Raw genomic sequence first — 19,227 nt, forward strand, 5'->3', positions numbered from 1 at the left:
AGCTTTTTGGCTTGCTCTTGCTTGGCAGTGAGAATTCATCTCATGGGTTTTAATTTTCAGAAAATACTTCTTTTTAATCTCATTCCTATAGATTTGTGGCCTCTCTAATTGACTAATGGGCACAGGGAGTTATTTGTATTGGGTGACAAGTGGTGCTGGGTCTCCACAGCGCATGGATTATTCTGTTTGCATTCCTGGCACGTTCCAGGGGAGCATTTGGAGAAGTCTGCAATCACCTTGCAGGTCACAGGGGGAATTTTTGCTGTATTCTAGGGGGTAAAATCAGCCCTAAATTCAGATGAGAGTCTGTCCTGTTTGTGTGCTAATCCTTATCTTTAATTCTTTCAAGCAGTATGTTTTCTGGTTTTGGTTTTCATGCTCCCCCATCCCTTAAAAGATTCAAGCTTTTCATCTCCCGCGCTGTTTGAGTGGCTCCTTTGTTCTGTGCTATGGAAACCTGTTGCTATTGTTACTCCCTTTATAAGATAATTTCCATCAGGAACCTAGAACGGGAGCAAAATGTTGCTTTGTATTCCAAGACAAATCTTGTATTTAAGCTTCCTATGCTGATTACTTTTGCATCCATTTCTCCTGGGTCCTGTTCCTATTTTGATGCCTGCAGGTTCTTAAACCTCACTCAGGAGTGGAGTATCAAAGTGCCTGTCTGCACCAGTAGCTGACTATGGGTTTTCTGTTCGAGTAGATGGAAGCCATTACCATTCAGCTCTTTGGAGAAGTGCTTTTGCAAGCCAGGCTGATGGTTTGAGAAGTGATTTTTTTTTTTTTCATTTCTAATTTCAGATCTGTCTCAAGGGAGTGAGTACAGAAAGGTCTGGGATCATTACAGAGTATGAGGAGTCTTACAGATCTTACGTACTGTCAGCAGCAGTAGCTGTGGCAGCTGCTGTCCTGGGATGGGAGGGAGGAGTGAGGCTGATGGGGAGACAGGCAATGCCTGCAGTCTGAGAGGAGGGGAGTTGTGCAAGAGTCGATATTTTTTTGTTTGGTCAGCAAAGTACACAAACTGCTGTATTGTAAATGGATCACACAGTCTTTGTTGGAGGGTGGGATCGATGACTACAAGGAGCGTAGTCAAAATCCTATATTGTCCTCAACAATAGCTAATGAATTGCATTTTTGATTCTGAAACCTTGCAGGAGGACATCTGACTACAACTGACTGATTTCCTCTTTCAGATTAGGTTTGCAAGTGCAAATGTGTTTTTTATTTTTAGGTGGCTTGAGGACATTTTTGCTGCTGACACTCCTTTTGCTGCTTTTTTTGGGTCACAAGCTCAATTAGTTGTTTGGCAGGATCTCAACTCCATGCTTTTTCAGGATGTTCATCAGTCTGTTGTCTAGAAAGGGTATTCTATGGAAGGTGGCCAGAGGGTATTGCAGAGACTGTGCATTGGGCTGGGAAACCCTCTTTGATAATTCACTTCTCATGGCTGGGCTGAAATTGCAGTTGAAATTCCCTGAAGTTATAACTGGAGTTGTTCTCTGTAAGATGGTTTTCACTGTGACATAAAAGAATGAAAGCACTTAAATGATAGAGAGAAGAATGAGAGATTGTGCTGGTAACAAGATGACAGCTTTGACTAGTACCTTCCAAGGCTTTTCCAATGTTGGGAGGCTTACTGGGTAAGCAGTCCTGTTTCTGCTCTGCCGTATTACCATGCTCTTGAAGCCTGTTCGTCTTCCTTACCTGCTCAGTTTTGTCTCTTCCAGCTGTTGGGACAGTGACAGCGTTTGTCTGTTCAGCCACTGATACAACAGAGCCTCCGTTGCATTAGAGTCTACAGGCACAACCGTGATACAAGGGACTGCTAAAGCATAATCTACATGGGTTTTGAGCCCTGTTTCAGATGGGCAGATGTACAGATAAAAGAGAAAATCTGTTTCGAGATTGTGAGGTCTGTGGTTCGCATGTGGTTACATGATATGCTGATAGAGGAATGAGATAGTTCTTGTGCAGGCAGATTTACTGACCTCGTTGCTTAAATTGGTTCTGTCAGCGTTTTTATTATTACTTCTCTTGTGCCTGGAAATACTGTAGGTGTGGATGAAAAAGAAAGCTGGGTGCAGTCTGCATTGCAAAGTGTTGGAGATGCCAGCACAGTGGCAGTGAAGTGACATGGCCACACAGCACGTGCACACGCTGCTGTTATGTTGGCAACTGGAGACCTGGACGTTTTTCCAAAGAGGGGATTTGACAGTCATTCCAGATCCTTCCTCCCCAGGGGCTGATGTGGTCATGGGGCTGTTTTCCCTTCTTCATGAGAAGCCAGTGGGCAGCATTACGTGGTAAGGGAAATAATTAGGAAGCTGCAAAAGGTTTTATCTGTGCTCACGAAAGAGAATGTTGCTGAGGTTGTTTGGTCTTACCATGCTCCTTCAGGACCTATCAGGACCTATCTGAATTTGCACCAGGGAAGGGTTTTTGCACTGCCACCTCCATGCACCATTTCTTACTTGGGATCCATCCAGCTTGGACTTGTTTTATTTTTAGAAACCACTGTGGACTTAAACTGCAGCCAAACTCCTGGGTCTTATTTTGTGTTCCTCCTGTCTAGTTTTATCCTCTGTTCTTTCTCTCTCCAAATTACCTTGACACATTGCTGCAAAAGCCTTTTTCTGTGTTGCTCCTGCCACCGGGGACTGCCATCAGTATCTGATCTGCTTCTCCATCCTTATGACCATGAGCTTCCAGGCTTGTGGGCAGCCCTGCACAGGCAGAGCATCTTGTGCTGCTCCTAAGGAATACCTGTGACACATCCCCTTCAGGTGCTGGTGAGCCAAAGGAAGCCAGATCTCCTTCACAAGTCCCTCACCCTCCTCCTGCCCTGTTAACAGCTGGCTGCCTGTGCTAAGGGATTATTCATGCATGCTAATGCTGACAAGGGACCCCAGAGGTTTACAGAGAGTGCTCCAGTTGGGCTTCCTGCCAGCTCCATCGTAACCCCAAATGACAGAAATGTGTCCCAGTAGAGGAGATGGGCATGTGAATGGAAAGGGATGAAGTAGCATGCGATGCACGCTGTCTTTGCTGTTATTTAGACTTCTTGCTTAGTTAGGTCGACTTGGATCTTTCATTTTATTGTTCTCTTTACCAAGCTGCCGTATGTCTTCGCTTCTCCAGCAAAGGCACATTTTGGAGCCCCGCTTTGGTTTTGTGGGAAGGGAAGTGTGGAGAACATGCCTGTGGGAGTGGAAAGAAGCCGTGCTATCGTGCCACTTAAGGTTTGACCTTATTACCACATAGACAGCTGCTGGTTAGGTCCTTTGTGGTATTGAAAATAGGTTGATGCTTTGGATGATTTTCCAGGGAGGTAATGCTGGATGATTGTAGGGCTGCCTGCAGGGGTCCCTTCAGCAATAGCACAGCAGGGACTTGCAAAGGTTAGAATTGCTCTGGACGGAAACAGCATGGGATGGCTTCTGGGGATATATTACTGACCTCATCCTCAAACCAGTATTTCCTGAGCCTGGTGCCTTGTCTGGAGTGGCTTGGCCTGGGTGGTACAGTGATGATTTTGGGGGTCTTTTTTGGGTCGTGGGGGGTTTTCTTTTTTTTTTTCTTTCTTTCTTTTTTTTTTTTTACTTTTAGTCATTATAACAAACTCTTACACTGCCTCTTCAAGTGATATAATTAAATTGTGAGAACTGGAGTCCTAATTACCCTCTCCCATGTGAGAGTTGAAGAGCTCATCTTCAGAGAGAGGCTGTTGGCTGAGATTCAAAAGAGACAAATCTCTGAGCAGGCTGCATCTGTGTTGATATTTACTCTTATTAAGAATAATGGTCATTAGCAAGTGATATCAGAGCAGGTTGCTCTTTGCAGGTTATTTTTGTCTGTCTAGAAGGGAAGGCAGAAGGGAAAGCAGAATGAGTCCATCTCTGCCATTTCTGTACATCTCCTTTTCTGCTTTTTCAAAAGAGTTGTTAGTATAGCATCTGAACTGGTGGATCTGGCACGTGCAAAAATCTGCACTGATGCATGAAAAAATTACTGATGTGTATTTAGACATTTCCTATTCTGGGAATTTGCTCCTCATCCATCCCTTGCATCAGTGCAGATAGCTTGCATAAACAGACTAAACTCTCAATGCAGCAGTGCAGAGAATCTGCTTCCTAAATGGTAGGAGATATACTGGAGCAAACTGCTGCTTTCTTTCCTGTGATAATGGCTGAGCATTCAGGCAGCTGTGTGAATCTCTGCAAAAGTAGAAATCCTGAAAGCAGGGCAGACTTAGATTCCAATGAAACAGCTATTCTTATCAGTTTTTTTTTAATAGAAACTCGTGCAAACAGAAGATGAATTGTTAGGAGTTAGAGTGGTAGGAGTTGCTATCTGCTTGCTTGCACATGTAGCTCAGTAATAATGTTTTGTAGCCTTTTTCCAGTATAAACCATGCAGAACTTTCCTAACACAACTATCCATCCAGATCTCTAATGATATATAAGGGAAAATTACACTTTCTTGACCATATGGTTTGAAGTTGCAGTGAATAGGTGGTAGAACTGGCAACAGAATTCTCTTGATACCCACTTTAATCCTCTGCTGATGACAGAACAATTGGTCTGCACATCTTGGGGGTTGACAGACCCTGTTGCCTGAAGTGGGTTTCAGCATTACACTTGTTCACATCAGCCACCTCACATTTGTCTGGGCAAAGCTGAGATAGCCACAAATACATGTGTATACTGGAAACATTTGGAAGTGTCTAGAAGAGCATTTACCAAAGTTGACTATGGTGCGGGCTGACTTCAGTTAACTGTCTGGCAGTGAGCTGCAGCAGGGCCGCAAGAGTTCTCTGTGCCTCTAAATCTGTCTGGGGTAACACGAGAGGATGATCTGAAAATAGTGTTTCCTCCAGAGATGCCCTGACCTTTGAGTCATTTAGGTTTAGCCCGTGGGACCACTGGAGGACTGGAGGTGAGAGAAGGCAGGATGTTTCTGACCCTTGGGTTTGAGGTTGCTGCTAAGTTTCAGTACGAACTCCATGTGGCAAACATGTTCTTTGGCATAACTCCAAATCCAGGGTATTTGTTCTGTAATCTAGTTTTGTTACAAGGAGACATGGTCGTATTTTTCAGTTCTCAGGCTCAGATCTCCAGCCTCCTGGAGAAGCAAAAGGAGTGTTTACAGGTTACAGTGACTAGCTTTGACTATGATCCGAAAATGCAAAACTTGTATGAATCCAGTAGGACTCTTCAGATAAACATGCTTCTATACAAGTGCTCATTCCAGGTGTGGTAGTTGCTTTGTTAGTTCCTTAAAATGCTCATTTCCATCTTCAGCATAATATTCTGATTTTGCTGCATGTGTCCATAGCACACCCTTCCTCATTTCCATCTACCATAAACGTTCGGGAAGTTTCCCATAAGGTGCACTCTCACCTGCAGCATACTCTGAATTTAGTGTTCCTTGTTCCTCACATTTGTAGAAAGGCAGCTGGAGAACATGAGGAGAATTAGCACCAGTTCTGGCAGCAGCACTTAATTTGGTGGGGCTCTTGCAAGCCCTGCATCTTGTTGTCTCTAATCAGTTTAAAACTGATTAGAGTTTTCAGTGTTTTCATTTTCTAAATTGATTTATCTGTGTAAAAGGTACAAGTTGTCCTCTGTGGGAACAAGTTTCCAAGCTGTTTAATTTTGCTGTTTGTCAATGCAAAGAATAGTCTTGTCAATGTGAATCATCCTCTTTTCTTTGTACTTGTACTGTTTCACTCTTCTCCCCAGGTCTTCAATGAACTATTCATTCACTTCAGCTTGAAGTCTCCTTATGGCTTCACTTCACTTTGCTTAGATCAGTAGCTAGGCCACAAAGACCCTTTACTTGGCCACCAAAACAAATGTATATGCAGTTTTCTCCCGTGACTTTCTCTGTTCTTAAACTCAGCCTAATCTGGTGCTGAAAGTGATTAGTTCTCGTTCAGTTTGAAGACCACCTGCACCAGGTCTGTCTGCTGTTATATCTTCCTTCAGGAGCTGTGGCAGATGGTCTTTACCTCTACTTGCCAGGTGTGGCTCCAGGACACATCCTTCATACCTAAAATGAATGGGGTTGCTGGGCCTGGGGCTCCAGAATTTCAACTGGTTTTTGTTTTCTGCCTTTTTAAGGCTAAACACTTGTGATTTGGGCTTGGACATACCAGGAACATGTTTTTTTTTGGTTTTGTATTATCTTCTGCCAGATGTAAAAGCTGACCTACTTTTTCCCTTTGAATCTTTTCACAAATAGTGCTCTTTGACCATCACCCTAACAGTAGCATGGGCTTATTGGAAACTTGACTTCCTAAATTTTGTGTTAATCCCATGGACAGAAGATCTGCTGAGGTACTTCGACATGTTGGAATGAGCTGCTTTTCTCTTGGTTAGGGCATGGCTTTGGAATGTGATTTTAAAACAGTTCACTGTGTTCTGACCAAGCAAACAGAGAAATTAAATTGACTAATGCAGCTTTTCACAATGCTTGTTCTACAAACTTAGCTAAACAGCTTCCAAATTACTGTTAGTTGGAATTAATTGCTGATAAGGAAGCACAGCAATAAGTTCTCAGAACTGAATGCATTTGATTTTCTTTTCTGGTAACCTTTCTTCCAATATATGTTTTTTGCAGTGATACTGAAAGCCGAAAATTATGCAAGAAGATGAAGGTAGATCCTAATACAAAGGAGAAGGGAGTGGATTTACTCCATTATAAGTGAGTTCTGGGATGGGGTTTGTAGTTCCGAATTGTTGATTCCCCCATTAGAACTGTTCATTCTCCTTTCAGCTCCATGTTGCTGCAGCATTAAGATGACTTATTTTTTATCCTTTGATGTGGGAAATTAGTTGCCATTTCTTCAGTTTGCAAGTGTGTGTTGTGACAGAAGTTGAGATAAATTTATTCTTTGTTGAATAGAGTCCACTAAAACCACAAGCAGAGTCACGGAGAGATGTCCAGTGGACTAAAAGTGCCCAGTGCACAGGACTGATGCCTGAGATTTGATCCGTGTTGTTTTCTCTGTCACTTAGCTGCTGGCAGGGCCTGCTTGGCCTTGGACAAGTCGTTTCACCTCTCTGTGCTTTTCTGACTTGAGGTAGTGCTTCGTAAACTAAGTGGAGAAAGACAAGTATAGTGAGACAGCAAGAGATTTTCCTCCTGAAAATAATAGGAATAGGAATACAGTTAGGTACACCAAGAAGCTGCATCTCCATCTCCAAAAATCATGCCTTGGTAACTATTCTTGTTAAAGTGTCAGGGAGGAAATGGTTTACTAGGAACCTGTTTGCTTTACACTCTCTTTTGCGCCCTTCCTTTTCCCTTACTCTTGTTTTTTGCCACCCTTAAATTGCTGTACTGTAAATTCTGCTTAGTTCTGTGGCTTGGGTGGGATAATTTTGTTCTGGTTAGTGGGAAGTGAGGAAGAGCAGCTAGTAACGTTCCTGTAAGTTAACACTATTCCCCACTCCTTGTTCAACAGGGACGGTGCATTTCATACTCCATATAACAGAGCAGTCACATTGAAGGTAAATTTAAATATTTCCTTATTATTCTTTTGCTTTTGCTAGATATGGGTGAGACATTTGTGGATTAAAAAAAACAGGTGTTGGTATGTTTTCATGGTGAAAAGGGAGGGGGTTAATCTTCATAAACAGCTGTCAGAATGGCCTAAGGGTTTTCATGTGTAAACATGTCTGCCAACCACAGATCTGGGAAAATTGTGGATGATTTGAAAGACTGAGCCCATGTTGAACTGTAAGATAAATTGTAAGTTTACCTGCACTCTGGTAACAAATAAGGATTTTCTTGTTTTGATTACAAGGTGCTCTTAGTGGTAGTATAACTAAAAGTATTAGCTGATACTGCATTTTGATAAGGAATTCTCCGGGATTCTTAGATTGTGTGTTTATAAACTTTAAAGAGTGCTGAGTGGCCTTATCTTTGATTGGATTGTGGAACTGCAGTTCCTGTGGATGTGCTCTGAGTGCATCAGGGATAAAATGACCTTTCTTCTTCTCCAGTGAATCTTGACATAAAGCAACAGAAAGCAACGTTCTCTGGGCAAGGCAGGAGAGAAGACATGAAACATGAAATGAATGCGTAGATATTGATGATTGCGGAAATAGTGAACTAAAAGCACAGTGAGCAGGCCAAAAGTGTGCAGCTTTCCTTTGCAAAGCCCTGGTGAAGCACTGAGACTGTACTTACGTGAGGCTACAGCCCTGCAATGACTTGGCTTCCAGAAATCATTGCTGTCCAGCTCTGATGCCCGATTCCCATTTCTCTTCCTCCTCCAGCAAACCCAAGCTCTGCACCATCATGGGTCTTGTGGAGGCTTGATGACATCACCCCATGTTGACATAGTTCCATGTATATCCCCTTTCTGGTTTTGTTCAGGGGGTTGCCCTGGGATGGAGGAAAGCCTTTATGAGATGCTGCATGAACCTGAGTCTGCCAGAGAGGCTGTTCCTATGCGTGCTTGCTCTCGACCTTGGTTTTACAGCCAGAGTTGTAGGGTAGCTAATGGGGGACTGTCTCGGAAGTGTGCTCTGGCTTGAATTAATTCTACCTTCACTTGGAGCTGTCAGGCAGGATTTGCCTGAGGTGGGGAGAATGGGGCTGTATATATTCCCATCTTCTGCAGTAGAAATCTTGCCTGGAACTAGGAAGGGCAATGTTAGATACCCAGCCTAGTCAGCAACTGCCTGAAGCTGCTTCTGTACTTAGTGAGAAAATGCAGCTGGTGATTTGTTTTTTTTATCTTGGTGAGTGGTGGGCAGAGAGAGACTTGCTAGTTGCCTAAATTTGGGTGGTTTGAACAATACATGACATGTCTTTCCTGCCCTCCATAAAGTGCTGCAACCAAGGCTTAGTGCTGTGACTCTTCCCTACAGATCAGATCAAGTGGAAAGCACCTGCAGCACTCCAGGGAGTGATGGGCTGAGAGGCAATCATAGCACAACAGGAATCTGATTGTTTATTTCTTCAGTTGCTGTTTTGTGATGAGCATTTCCCCTCTCCCTTTTGCCCAGCCTGCTGGGGAGAAGGAAGCAGCATCCCATGGACAGGGAATAGGGGATTCTGTTGGGCGTTGAAGAGGGATTTTGCAGCTTCCTCGCTCTAGAGACTGTAGTCTTTCTTAATTTAATTGCCCCTGTGAAACCAGCCACTAATGATTTACAGGTTGGGCAGTGGGTCAGAGCTGGGCAGTGGTCATATAACTCAGCTGAGTGTTTACTTGTTCCACTGCTGGCAGCTGCCTGAATATTTTCTGTATTTCTCCCTCTATTCCACTTCTCCATGTTTTCTTCTGTTGAGCCAGTGACCTTTGTTTCTCTCTCTCAGCTGTGTTTGTCAGGAATCTCCCAGTACATACAAACAGCGAGAAGCAGAGCGACACAGTTACTTAGGGTATCATACTCATTTTACAGACGGGTGGACAGACTGAAGAACAGGGAGATTAAAGGATTTGTTTCACTTCATTCAACAAATGTGTGGCAATAAAACTTAGATCTTCTTTCCAGGCATCCAGTAGACATATTACTATATGTATGACATTTTGGAGAATGATGGACACAGCCCTGAAGAACTGTAAAAGGATTCTTCTGAAGTAATCAGCAGTTTCATACATGTGGCTGATCCAGCTGATAGCGTACTCAGGTTTTTAAGAAAAGCTTTTCATTTCTTAAAGTAACTAAATTCTTATGTAATTAGCAGAGATACCCTTGTGGGTTTACTGTTAGAAAAATGAGGAATAAAGAATAGCTCAGTGTTCACAGTGGGGGGAAGCTACTTAGCAGTCAGAACCTCCTGCTTCTGAGACATATGTTAGGATCTGAGCTATTTTGGATATCTAGTAAAGGGGGATGGAATGCAAGAGAACAAAGTTCAGTGATTCAGAATTATTAGGAATAGTTTTAAAAAATATCTCCAGTTCTTTGCAGAAGGGCTTAGGTTCTCACCGTACTAAGTGGCTTGTCAGTGTGAAAGTTGGAACTTGTGGGGGGCAATGAACAAGACGGGGAAAGAAACTCCAGCTATGCTGGAGTAATGTAGATTGTTGTAATGGGCTTTGAATTGCCAGCTGGACAGTGATTGGCTTGAAAATATAGGCCCTGTGCTTAACAGTACTTTCTGTCAAATGATTAGGAACAAAAAAGGAAATGGTATTTCACCTTGAGTCTTGAGTCCGTTTGGTTCCTTCATCTTTTATCTTATGTGAGATTCTGGTTGCCACATCAAGCGAAAGGTGTAGAAGTACTGCAGAAGGACAGAGAGGCTGATGAGAGGCACAAACAGCTTGAATACTTCTGTGAAGATCCTTGCGCTTGCAAAAAAAGGAGGAGATTCTGATCGATGTTTGTGTAACTGGGTAGCTTAAAAAAGGCAGTGATTACCTCTTTTTTCTCTAAACTTGTGTGCAAACAATGGCATTTGGGAAAAGTCTTGGAACTTGTAGCTGCATATTGCAAGAATTAGGAGTCTTAAAAACAGTTGTATGTAGTCATAAGAGATAGATCCATTGATAGTTAGCAAGCACAGAGGTCCATATACAATAGCTGGTGCAGAGTCTATAAATTTAATCACTTTTGGCCAGAAATTGAGAACATATACCAGTGTATGCTATATAAGAATGGTACTAGTATGTCTTCTCCCCAAGTATCTGCAGGCATCTGCTGTTGGAAACCTAAGCTTAGATCAGTCTTTGATGTAACCTGGAACGTCTGTTCATATATTGCTTTAGCCACACCATATCCTAATCCTCAATAGTGCCATAAGGCCAGAATCCAGGCTATGTTTATTACATGATGAAACCTTTTCTGGATTACAAACTACAGGGAGAGTTTTACCCTCCTCCTAAAATGGAGAAAACTCATTAAAGTATGAATCTGCTCAGGACTAGCAAAGGGAATAGACTAACCCAATAAATTGGTCCTGCTCTAAACTCTGAATCTGTTTCAAGTTTGCTGTTGTAAGGAGTGTGTGTCTGAAATCGAGGCAAGTCTTCTTATTAGCATCCCTACTGCATGACACTTCAAAGGAGTGAAGAGTACAGGGATGTGTTTCTGTATACTTTTCTTTCAGGTTAAAACTTAGGTCTGTGTATGTGATCACCAGTTCTCCTGTTAAAACTTGCTTGCTTGTAGCAGCCGTGTCCTGTATTCTGCTGAATTGATGTTTAAGATTCAAAGCTGTCACAGCGGTTCGGGCAGCAGGTTACAGCCCATTGTGGCTCTGTGGGGTCAAAACAAGTCCTGACCATATCACTGCAGGACAGGAAGGTAGCTGGTTCTCCAGCACTAGGGTTGCTGTGCCCTGGACCTTGCTGTGGTCTCTAACCCAGCAGCCTGGGGAGCAGTGCTTTTCTGTGATTAGAAAGTGCTGTGGTTTGTTTGGGTGTTGTTATTCCCTATTTAAAGCAATATGGGAAGTTCTCTTCGCCACATGGAGAAATGAGGGCAAGGCAATGCACTGCCTGCTCCTGCCAGAAGACATTACACATCTAATTTTTTCTGTCTTGGCTGAGAGGGAGAGGCTGGATGAATTAAATCTCTTTAATCCCCCATCCTCTAACCGCATCTGTTTCTACATGACTGAGCTTGGCATACAGGAATTCTTGAAACTAGCAGAGTCAATTACACTCATTAACTGTTTAAAATGTTGACCCCCCTCTCCTCCCTTCCACTGTGTAGCTGAGGTCTGTGCAGACGGAGAGTGAGCAGAACTTGATGCAGCTCTGCATGCTAAAGGTCGCTGTTGTTTTGTCCTCTTCTTTCCTTTCCCCACATATTATTAGTCTTCCTAGGACATCATTTGGGATGTTAATGCCTCTAGGTTTAGAGTTTTTACACTGTAACTCCATTGTAAATTACTTGATTTTATATTTCCCCCCCCCCCCAGCTAGCTCTTCTCTCTGCTAATGCCATTTTAAAACAAATTTCTTCTTGAAGTGTTTGTGGCCCTAACACTACTACCTCGCCCCTTAGGTCTTCTAACTGTGTACATTAAGTGCTTTGCATGCTGTCTGGTGACTGATGTATGCTGCCTCTTTTGATAAGACAAATCTCTTCAATATTAGCTCTACAAGTAGACAGAAATAAAAATGCAATAAATGGATCCTGCCGTAAGCTCCGAATCCTCATGAGCCTTGCAGTACCGAGATGCAGGAAAATGAGCTGAACTCCCCTCCCTGTTGATAAGCTGGTGGGATGTTGTACCAGAACAGCCCCACCAAAGGCAGAGAGGCAGCAAAAGTGTCTCTGAGACTGTTCCAGCAAGTGGCATGTGTCACCAGGAGTGCTGTTCACCTGCTCTTAGGAAGGCGGAATACCACACTTAGGCTTTTAGGCAGATATTTTTGGTGTGCGTTAGTATGTGCTCAGCTCTGCTTTTCAATCATGGGCTGTTTTGGCAAATTATCACATGGGCTGAAAAAGCTTTAATGAAGCTTTTCTTTGCTCCAGCTCTGTGTGAGCTTCCTTAGTGCTGTGGCAGCATCGTCCACTCACTCTTACACTGAAGGAAGCTCCTCAGAGACCTCACTACGTTACTGGTGTGGCAGAGATCCTGTCTGGGAGTGGATACACACCTAGAATCAATGCCATAGAGGAAGAAATGGGGTCAATATGAGTGGTGGATGAACATGGAAAACCCGGTATTGTTTCCTAGAGCAGAGACACCAGAAGATAACAGTGATAACCCTGTGCTTCCATGTACAGCTGAAAATGGGGGGCAGTGTGACTGCCAGAATCCATGGAGAGCATCTCATTGACTTAGGACTGGAGTTTCCTTCAGGCTCAGGCTGAAATCAGAGCCATCAGAGCTAATTTCTGTATGATAAAGAGGGTATCTGTGGTCTTGTTGGTTGCATGTCAGTCAGGTAAAGCAATCACAAAGTACATGTGCAAATGTACTCAGCTTGTTGGATGTCGGAGCTGCAAAATCATAGAGTCTGGTACTTCCTAATTCTCCTGTCACATTTGCTTCTTACTCTCCTACTTAAAAAAATCCATTGAGTTCACTTTCTAGGTAGATGGGTCACAGAGGGAACTATTGGTGGATTATTCTTCCTTTGACCAAATAAACAGTTTGATCTGTAAGTATGGAGTTCATTACTTTTGCTCACAGCAAGTATCAGTGTGCCCTCCAGCTACTCCTGTTGGATTCAAAGGTTACTTGGATATGGTGAAGGGCATGGGAATCTGACCTCTGCATAAAGAGAAATCTTTCCTGCTAACCCAGGGAGTAGCTGTGGAAGATCCAGTACCATTGAAAGAGCTCTCTGAAGGATGCTTGAAGCTACTCTCTGTGTTTTGGTCCACTGCCACGCTGTTTTCCTCATTTTTATAGTGGAAGTGGGAACTGATAAGTTGGAATATCAGTTATGAGGAAGGTACGCACCCACGTATCACTTGGTTCTGCAACCAACTGGAGATTTGTGCTAATCTGCATTAGAGCAGATGAGAATATGAGCAGAAAAGCAAAGGCACTGATTGGATGGGGTTTGCATGACAGCGTGGATTTGAGATTGGATGTCTCATGGTTTCCATTAGTTTTTCTTTAAAAGCTTTTTTCCCTATTTATTACAGTCTATGGTGGCCTTTCTCAAGGATCCAGAAGGTGCTCCACTATGGGAGGAAGATCCTGAAGCCAAAGATATTGTGCATGTTGACAGTGAAAAGGTACATTAGCTGGATACTCTGTTGTTTTATAAATATATGGGATGAAGGGAGTGTGTGTGTTTGTATTAACTCATAGTGAAACACCATTATTTCTTTTCTTTGGAAGGGAGGTTTAAAGCACTCAAACTGTTTTAAGTGATTTGACAAAGTTTGTGGGTTGTGGTATCTGTAAAGTCCTCTGCTTCCCTCCTTCCTCTCCCCTGCATGTGGTCATGATATCAGTCTACCAGCCACGCAGCAAGTACCAGAGCTTGTGAATGGTGTGGTGGAAGAGCCCTGTTTGTCTCAGGGAAGTGTAGCAGCTTGCAAGATGCAGTCACTGCAGAGTGCAAGCAGGAGGTAAAACGCTGCTCTTAAAACTGCAGGTTGTCGTTAAACCTTGGGTTCCCTCCTGTGCCTGAGGTCAGGAAGCGTGGAGCAGGAAGCAAAATAAGATCCAGATCTTGAGGGATTTAACTTTATACAGTAACTGTCCTCTCTTAATGTTAAGTGGGAAAGCAGCGAATATGATGAAACTACCTAAAAAAGCCAGTGCCACCACAGAGTTACCCATTATATTCTTTCTAATATAATCAGCTTGGTCTTTTGTAATACTTTTCTAGTTTATGGATTTTTTAAACTTTAATTGATTGGACTCTAGCTGGTATTTTGTAAAGGGCTTTTTCAATTTCCTAGCTTTCATTTTTAATATTAGAAATGGTTATTTTGACATTCAGTTTTTGTAGGAAGATTAATTTTTAATGTTCACCCTCTGTACTCTATTACAAGGCTTCCAAGGGTTGCATTCAATTTGAAAACTTCATCTAGTTTCTCTATCATGCTGGTACTGAAAAATCTTTTTGTCATGGCATCTCATAGCTTTGGCAAGGTTTCATAGTGTGAAAACTGAACTTGTTTTGTTATTATTGAGTCTGACTTTTTGAATTACAGTATGGATTTTTGGATGTGTCAGCGAAGAAAGAGTTTCCAGTCAGAGATTCTGCAGTGAGAGCGAACTAAAACATACAGCTTCCACTGGTCTGGGATATTCAGCAGATATTTGAATCTATAATACATTTTGTAATCTTCTTTCAAGTAAAAATTGAGTAAGGGAAAAAAAAATTGAGTCTTGTCTGTTAGGAAAGATGATCCCTTTTCCCTCAGATAAATGAGCCTGTGTTCTAAGAATACATATATTAATTTTTTGAAGTTGTAATATAAATAATAAGAGGTGTCATTTGGTGTAGGTCTGGTTTTTATTTTCTTTGGTTCATTCACTAGGAATTGAGAAGGCTTCTGAAGAAGGAAGATAAACCCCTTCTGATGATGTTCTATGCCCCATGTAAGTAATGCAGCACGTCCTGTCACCTCTCTCTCCCTTCTCCACTGAGAGATGTCTAGAAGTCTGTCTAGAAGCTTCACCTGTGCTTCACTAATATAATCTTGTGCTATCTTTGTCATTCAACTTCTTGTGTTGTTCTGCCTGTTTGTCCTCAGCTTTTTCCCTGGTTGTCCATTGCCTCTATCCTAGTCTTGTCTCTTTCTCCTGTGATGATGACTCTTGCTCAATGTTCTTTTAAGCAGTTGCTTTCTGTAATTTTGTTGCCCATTGTCCTTTCTAGATTTGTGTTGTACAAAACAGAAATACTGTATGCTGCAGGCAGAGGGAACAGTGCAGTGGTTGGGAGCAGGACTGGCCTATTCCATGCAGGAGGCACCCTGTGTGTTCCTACCTACCTTGGCAGCAATAACTGAAATACAAGTGGGGTTTCAGGAAGAAAAGAGAAGAGCACGTTGGAGTCACTCATTTCTTTTGTGAACTTGACCTTGTATTGCTGCTATCTTGTCATTTCATTGGCTGCTTGTTCCTTAATTTTGTTCATTTACAACTGCCTTTTTGTGTTCCCTGGTGACTGCTATGTGACAGGCTTTCCAGCTCCTAAAGGAAAGACAGTGTTGCACTGGAGTTGTTGCTCAGCTGGAAAGTAGGGGAGCCATGAGAAGGGAGTAAATGTGTGACCTAAGCTAGAAAAGCCTCACAGCACTGCCCTAATAGGGAAGTTGTTGTTAGGTACTATAAGCAATTCACTGTCTGATTCTGTTTAAAACTGTGTCCCATGGCAGCATTATCTGGTGTTTCTCGGTGTGTTTTCTCTTTAATTACTGCCTGAAATGCCAGTCTGCCTTTTTTGTCTCATCTGAGTACTGCCAAGATGGCCAGGATTGCCCCAGACTTACTTTGATTCATCACTAAGAGAATGGTTTTTCTTTTAATTAAATCACTTGTAGCTCTGTGCCCTCAGACTCTGCAGTGGTGGGGTTCTGTGTGTCCTGGTTTAGTGTGTGGTTGTTCCCAGTCGCTGCTGCTGCCTTGGCACCAGCAGGAGACGACACGCCTGCTCTGCTGTAAATCACCCCTCTGGGGAGAGTTCAGCTGCAGATGTTTTCACAGTTTACCTGTATCAGAAATAATTGTTGTCCACAACTGAGTCTGTTCCTGAAATGTGCCTTATCTAACCCTTCGTTCTCTTTGAACCGTTCCCCGAGAAACCCTCCTCCTTCCGGTTTCTCTTCTTTTGAAGTGGCAAAACACCTGCTAGTTTTCAGTGCTGTAATACTTCTGCTGCTTTCTAAACTGCTCTGAAGGAAGTCTACTTGTAAGGTTTTTTTCCTCCCCTCTGATTTCTCAGTTTGTAACTCTCTCATCTTTTATTTAACACACAAGACCTTCTGGCTTGGTTTTTGTCCATTTTTTTTTCTTACTCCTTTTGCTGGAGACAGAATACATCCAGCAGTTGCATTAAAATGAGGGCTTCAGGTAGCTGAAGTTATTGCTTACATACAGGTGTTACCTTTCATAACTGGGAGCAGCAAATCAAGACTGGTCACTAAAAGAAATTCTGCTTTTCTTTACTTGTAAGGGGTGGCTCGGGGAGGTCTTTGGCACGAGACGACATCAGAGGCTTTGTCTGGGAAGCTATGGAGAAGACAGCTGCCTTATTTCTCTGCTTTGTTGGAAGCAGGGGCTTTAGATTAATTGTGGCAGATTCATAGGAAACGGGCCCTTTCATTACGTACCAGTGCAGAGGGAAATGAAAGGGACTGCAGACTTAAATGTAGTTTCTTTAATATTTCAGGAATGCCTGGTCTGGGCAAAACGACTCAGAGCAAAGGCATGCTTTCCTCAGAAGATATTACCTGCCATTTGGAGACCATTCACTGTACTTTCAGACCTATATTACGAAGTCAGACAGCACTAAAGATGAAAAATTAGGTATACTTATAGGCATTCAGATTTATTTGTAGTTAACTCTATCAAAGAAGACTCCTGCAGGAAACTCTGGATTTGGTGACAACAAGGAGCTGTTTATAACATCATTAAAACAAGGACTTTAAAAATTAAGGTGTTAAGTAGTGGAAAAACTAATGTGTGTTTAATTAAGCTCTTCCTTTTGAGACAAAACACAAGAAGAAAGAAGAAAATGAGTTTCTTGAGGTTACCCTTTTTATACCTGTTGAGTGGTATATGTGGCTTGGCAGTATCCTGAACAATATAACCCAGAAATAGGTGGACAGGAGAGGGTGTAGTGAAGTGTATTTGGGAGCAGCAAGTTCGAGGCAGCAGCAGAGCTGGGAACAGAAGGGTGATAGGAATGATGGCTGGATAGAGGAGACTAGTATGTGCATGTGCTCCAGAAGGCATTCCAGGGAGCAGAAAGAGCGTGAAGAGGGGAAGGTAGGGAAATCTGCTTTGTGAGTTTAGGGTCTGAGGCTGCTGAGGAGAGAAGTAGGGTATCCAGCAGATGATGTTAACAACTCACATATTATGATGTCTGTCCAGTGGTTTGGATGAAGCTGTAAAACCTCAGTGGGCCTTTAAATGAGTGGTCTGTGCCCACCAACAAATTGTCATTTTGACCAGCACTAATTTAACAACCTCACTGTCAGTTTGAGCAGAGAGACCAAAGGTGGAAAGACTACAGAAACAAGAAGTCTCTTTCCTCTGGTTAAAGAATGTTCTTTCAGGCACGCTGATGTGATTCTAAACTGGTGGTTGCAAAATCTGTTCCTCCTTTCTGGAAGATATTTTCAAAACTCTTGTAATCTTCACCAGAACAAGACAGTTGACTGCTGTCCTATGGTGGACCCAAGAGTTTCCACAATAAGCGTCTGGAGGGCTTGGCTCCAGCTTCCTTTCTTTCATGCTGTCTGCACTCCTGTCCCTTCCTATCTGCATGCAAGGATTTTACTTGGCAGGAGTGAAAACTGCTGCTTACAAGGTGATTTACTGCTAATCTGCTTAGCACTGCACAGCATCATCAAGCAGCTCTCAGCACACTCCAGCTATACATTGGTGGTCTTCCTCACGCCCAGTTTGTCTTTTCCACAGCTCATTATTGTATCTTACAAGGGCTGTTGCTTTTGAGTTATGTCTTCTCAATTAACAGAGCACTGTTTAACATTTGATGCCTGTGTAATGTGTTTAGGAAACGCATCTCAAATTAATTTCAAAGCCTTGTTAAGCTGGGATGAATCCCGGTACCTCCCCCTGTCCCTTAAAACACCAGAAATGCATGAAGCTTTTTGTTTGAGTTCACAATTATGACATCTTCTGTTGACTTTTGATATGTGTGTTTCATCTTATGTTCTCTTCTGGGCTCAGCTCAGAGCCTGATGAATGTAAGACGTTGTTACTCTTTTCAAACTGGGATGAGAAATGAATATGAAAATGAAAAGCATGAAAAATGTGCAAAAATAAAGGCTTGTAAGAAGAAGTAACATCCTTAGAAACTAATAATCTAATAATGTTTTAGTGAAGCAGATAAAGAATTTTGATTTAAATTTTTTAAATATAAAATACTATTTCATATGCTTTGGAACATAGATACTGTATAACAGGCTGAATAGAGTTGCTGACATGTTACTTACTTATGCAATTTCTTTTTTATCAGGGTGTGGTGTTTGTAAGAGAATGATGCCATCTTATCAGCAGGCAGCCACAGAACTGAAGGGTAAATATGTAAGTGAGAAGATTTATATGAGATTTCAAAAATCCTTTTAACACTTTTTTTTTTTGGTATTTAAACACGCAGATATTTATCAAATTCAAGAACTTTTAAGCAAGTGAAAACAGAACAGAAATGAATGACTCTGTTCCAGATCCCTTGAGGATTCTCTCTCTTGGTTTTTATTCTTTTAAAACTTTGGAAAATGAAGTGTTAACTTGCGCTTTAGATCCAGTGTCGCTTTTGCCGTGGAGAAACAGGCTCTGACACTATATAGATTTATGTTTAGCCTCTAATTTGTGAGTTTGTAGGCCTTTTGGGCTCATTTTGTTAAAGAAAATTTTGCCATAATGGGTTTCATATGATGTTTCATAGCAAGGTCAGGGATGGATGCCCTTATAGCAATTATTAATCCATTTTTTTAGTGGAGAATTACAGTGTTACGAGAAGGGGATTCTCTGCACAAGCTACTGGTCACCCTCTTTGCCACTAAGCATTAATAGAGTCTTACAGTTTAACTATAGCTCTGTCAAAGTTAGCACTGATACCAGGTTGATATGAAAGTCAGT

The 19,227-nt window shown here is 42.3% G+C and overlaps 1 protein-coding gene across 1 annotated transcript in view; it reads left to right on the plus strand.

Annotated features, from left to right (window-relative positions):
- Positions 1-19,227, plus strand: part of PDIA5 (protein disulfide isomerase family A member 5) — a 100,982-nt gene that overhangs the window by 21,629 nt on the left and 60,126 nt on the right. The window contains exons 4-8 of the mRNA XM_039382183.1: positions 6,625-6,708; positions 7,472-7,517; positions 13,581-13,673; positions 14,934-14,994; positions 18,605-18,672. Coding sequence (XP_039238117.1) covers positions 6,625-6,708; positions 7,472-7,517; positions 13,581-13,673; positions 14,934-14,994; positions 18,605-18,672 — 352 coding nt within the window. The remainder of the gene's footprint in view (positions 1-6,624; positions 6,709-7,471; positions 7,518-13,580; positions 13,674-14,933; positions 14,995-18,604; positions 18,673-19,227) is intronic.

This window comes from Pipra filicauda, unplaced genomic scaffold (assembly GCF_003945595.2).
Source record: "Pipra filicauda isolate LSUMZ 115617 unplaced genomic scaffold, ASM394559v2 scaffold10_size6260569_pilon, whole genome shotgun sequence".
NCBI classification, from domain to species: domain Eukaryota; kingdom Metazoa; phylum Chordata; class Aves; order Passeriformes; family Pipridae; genus Pipra; species Pipra filicauda.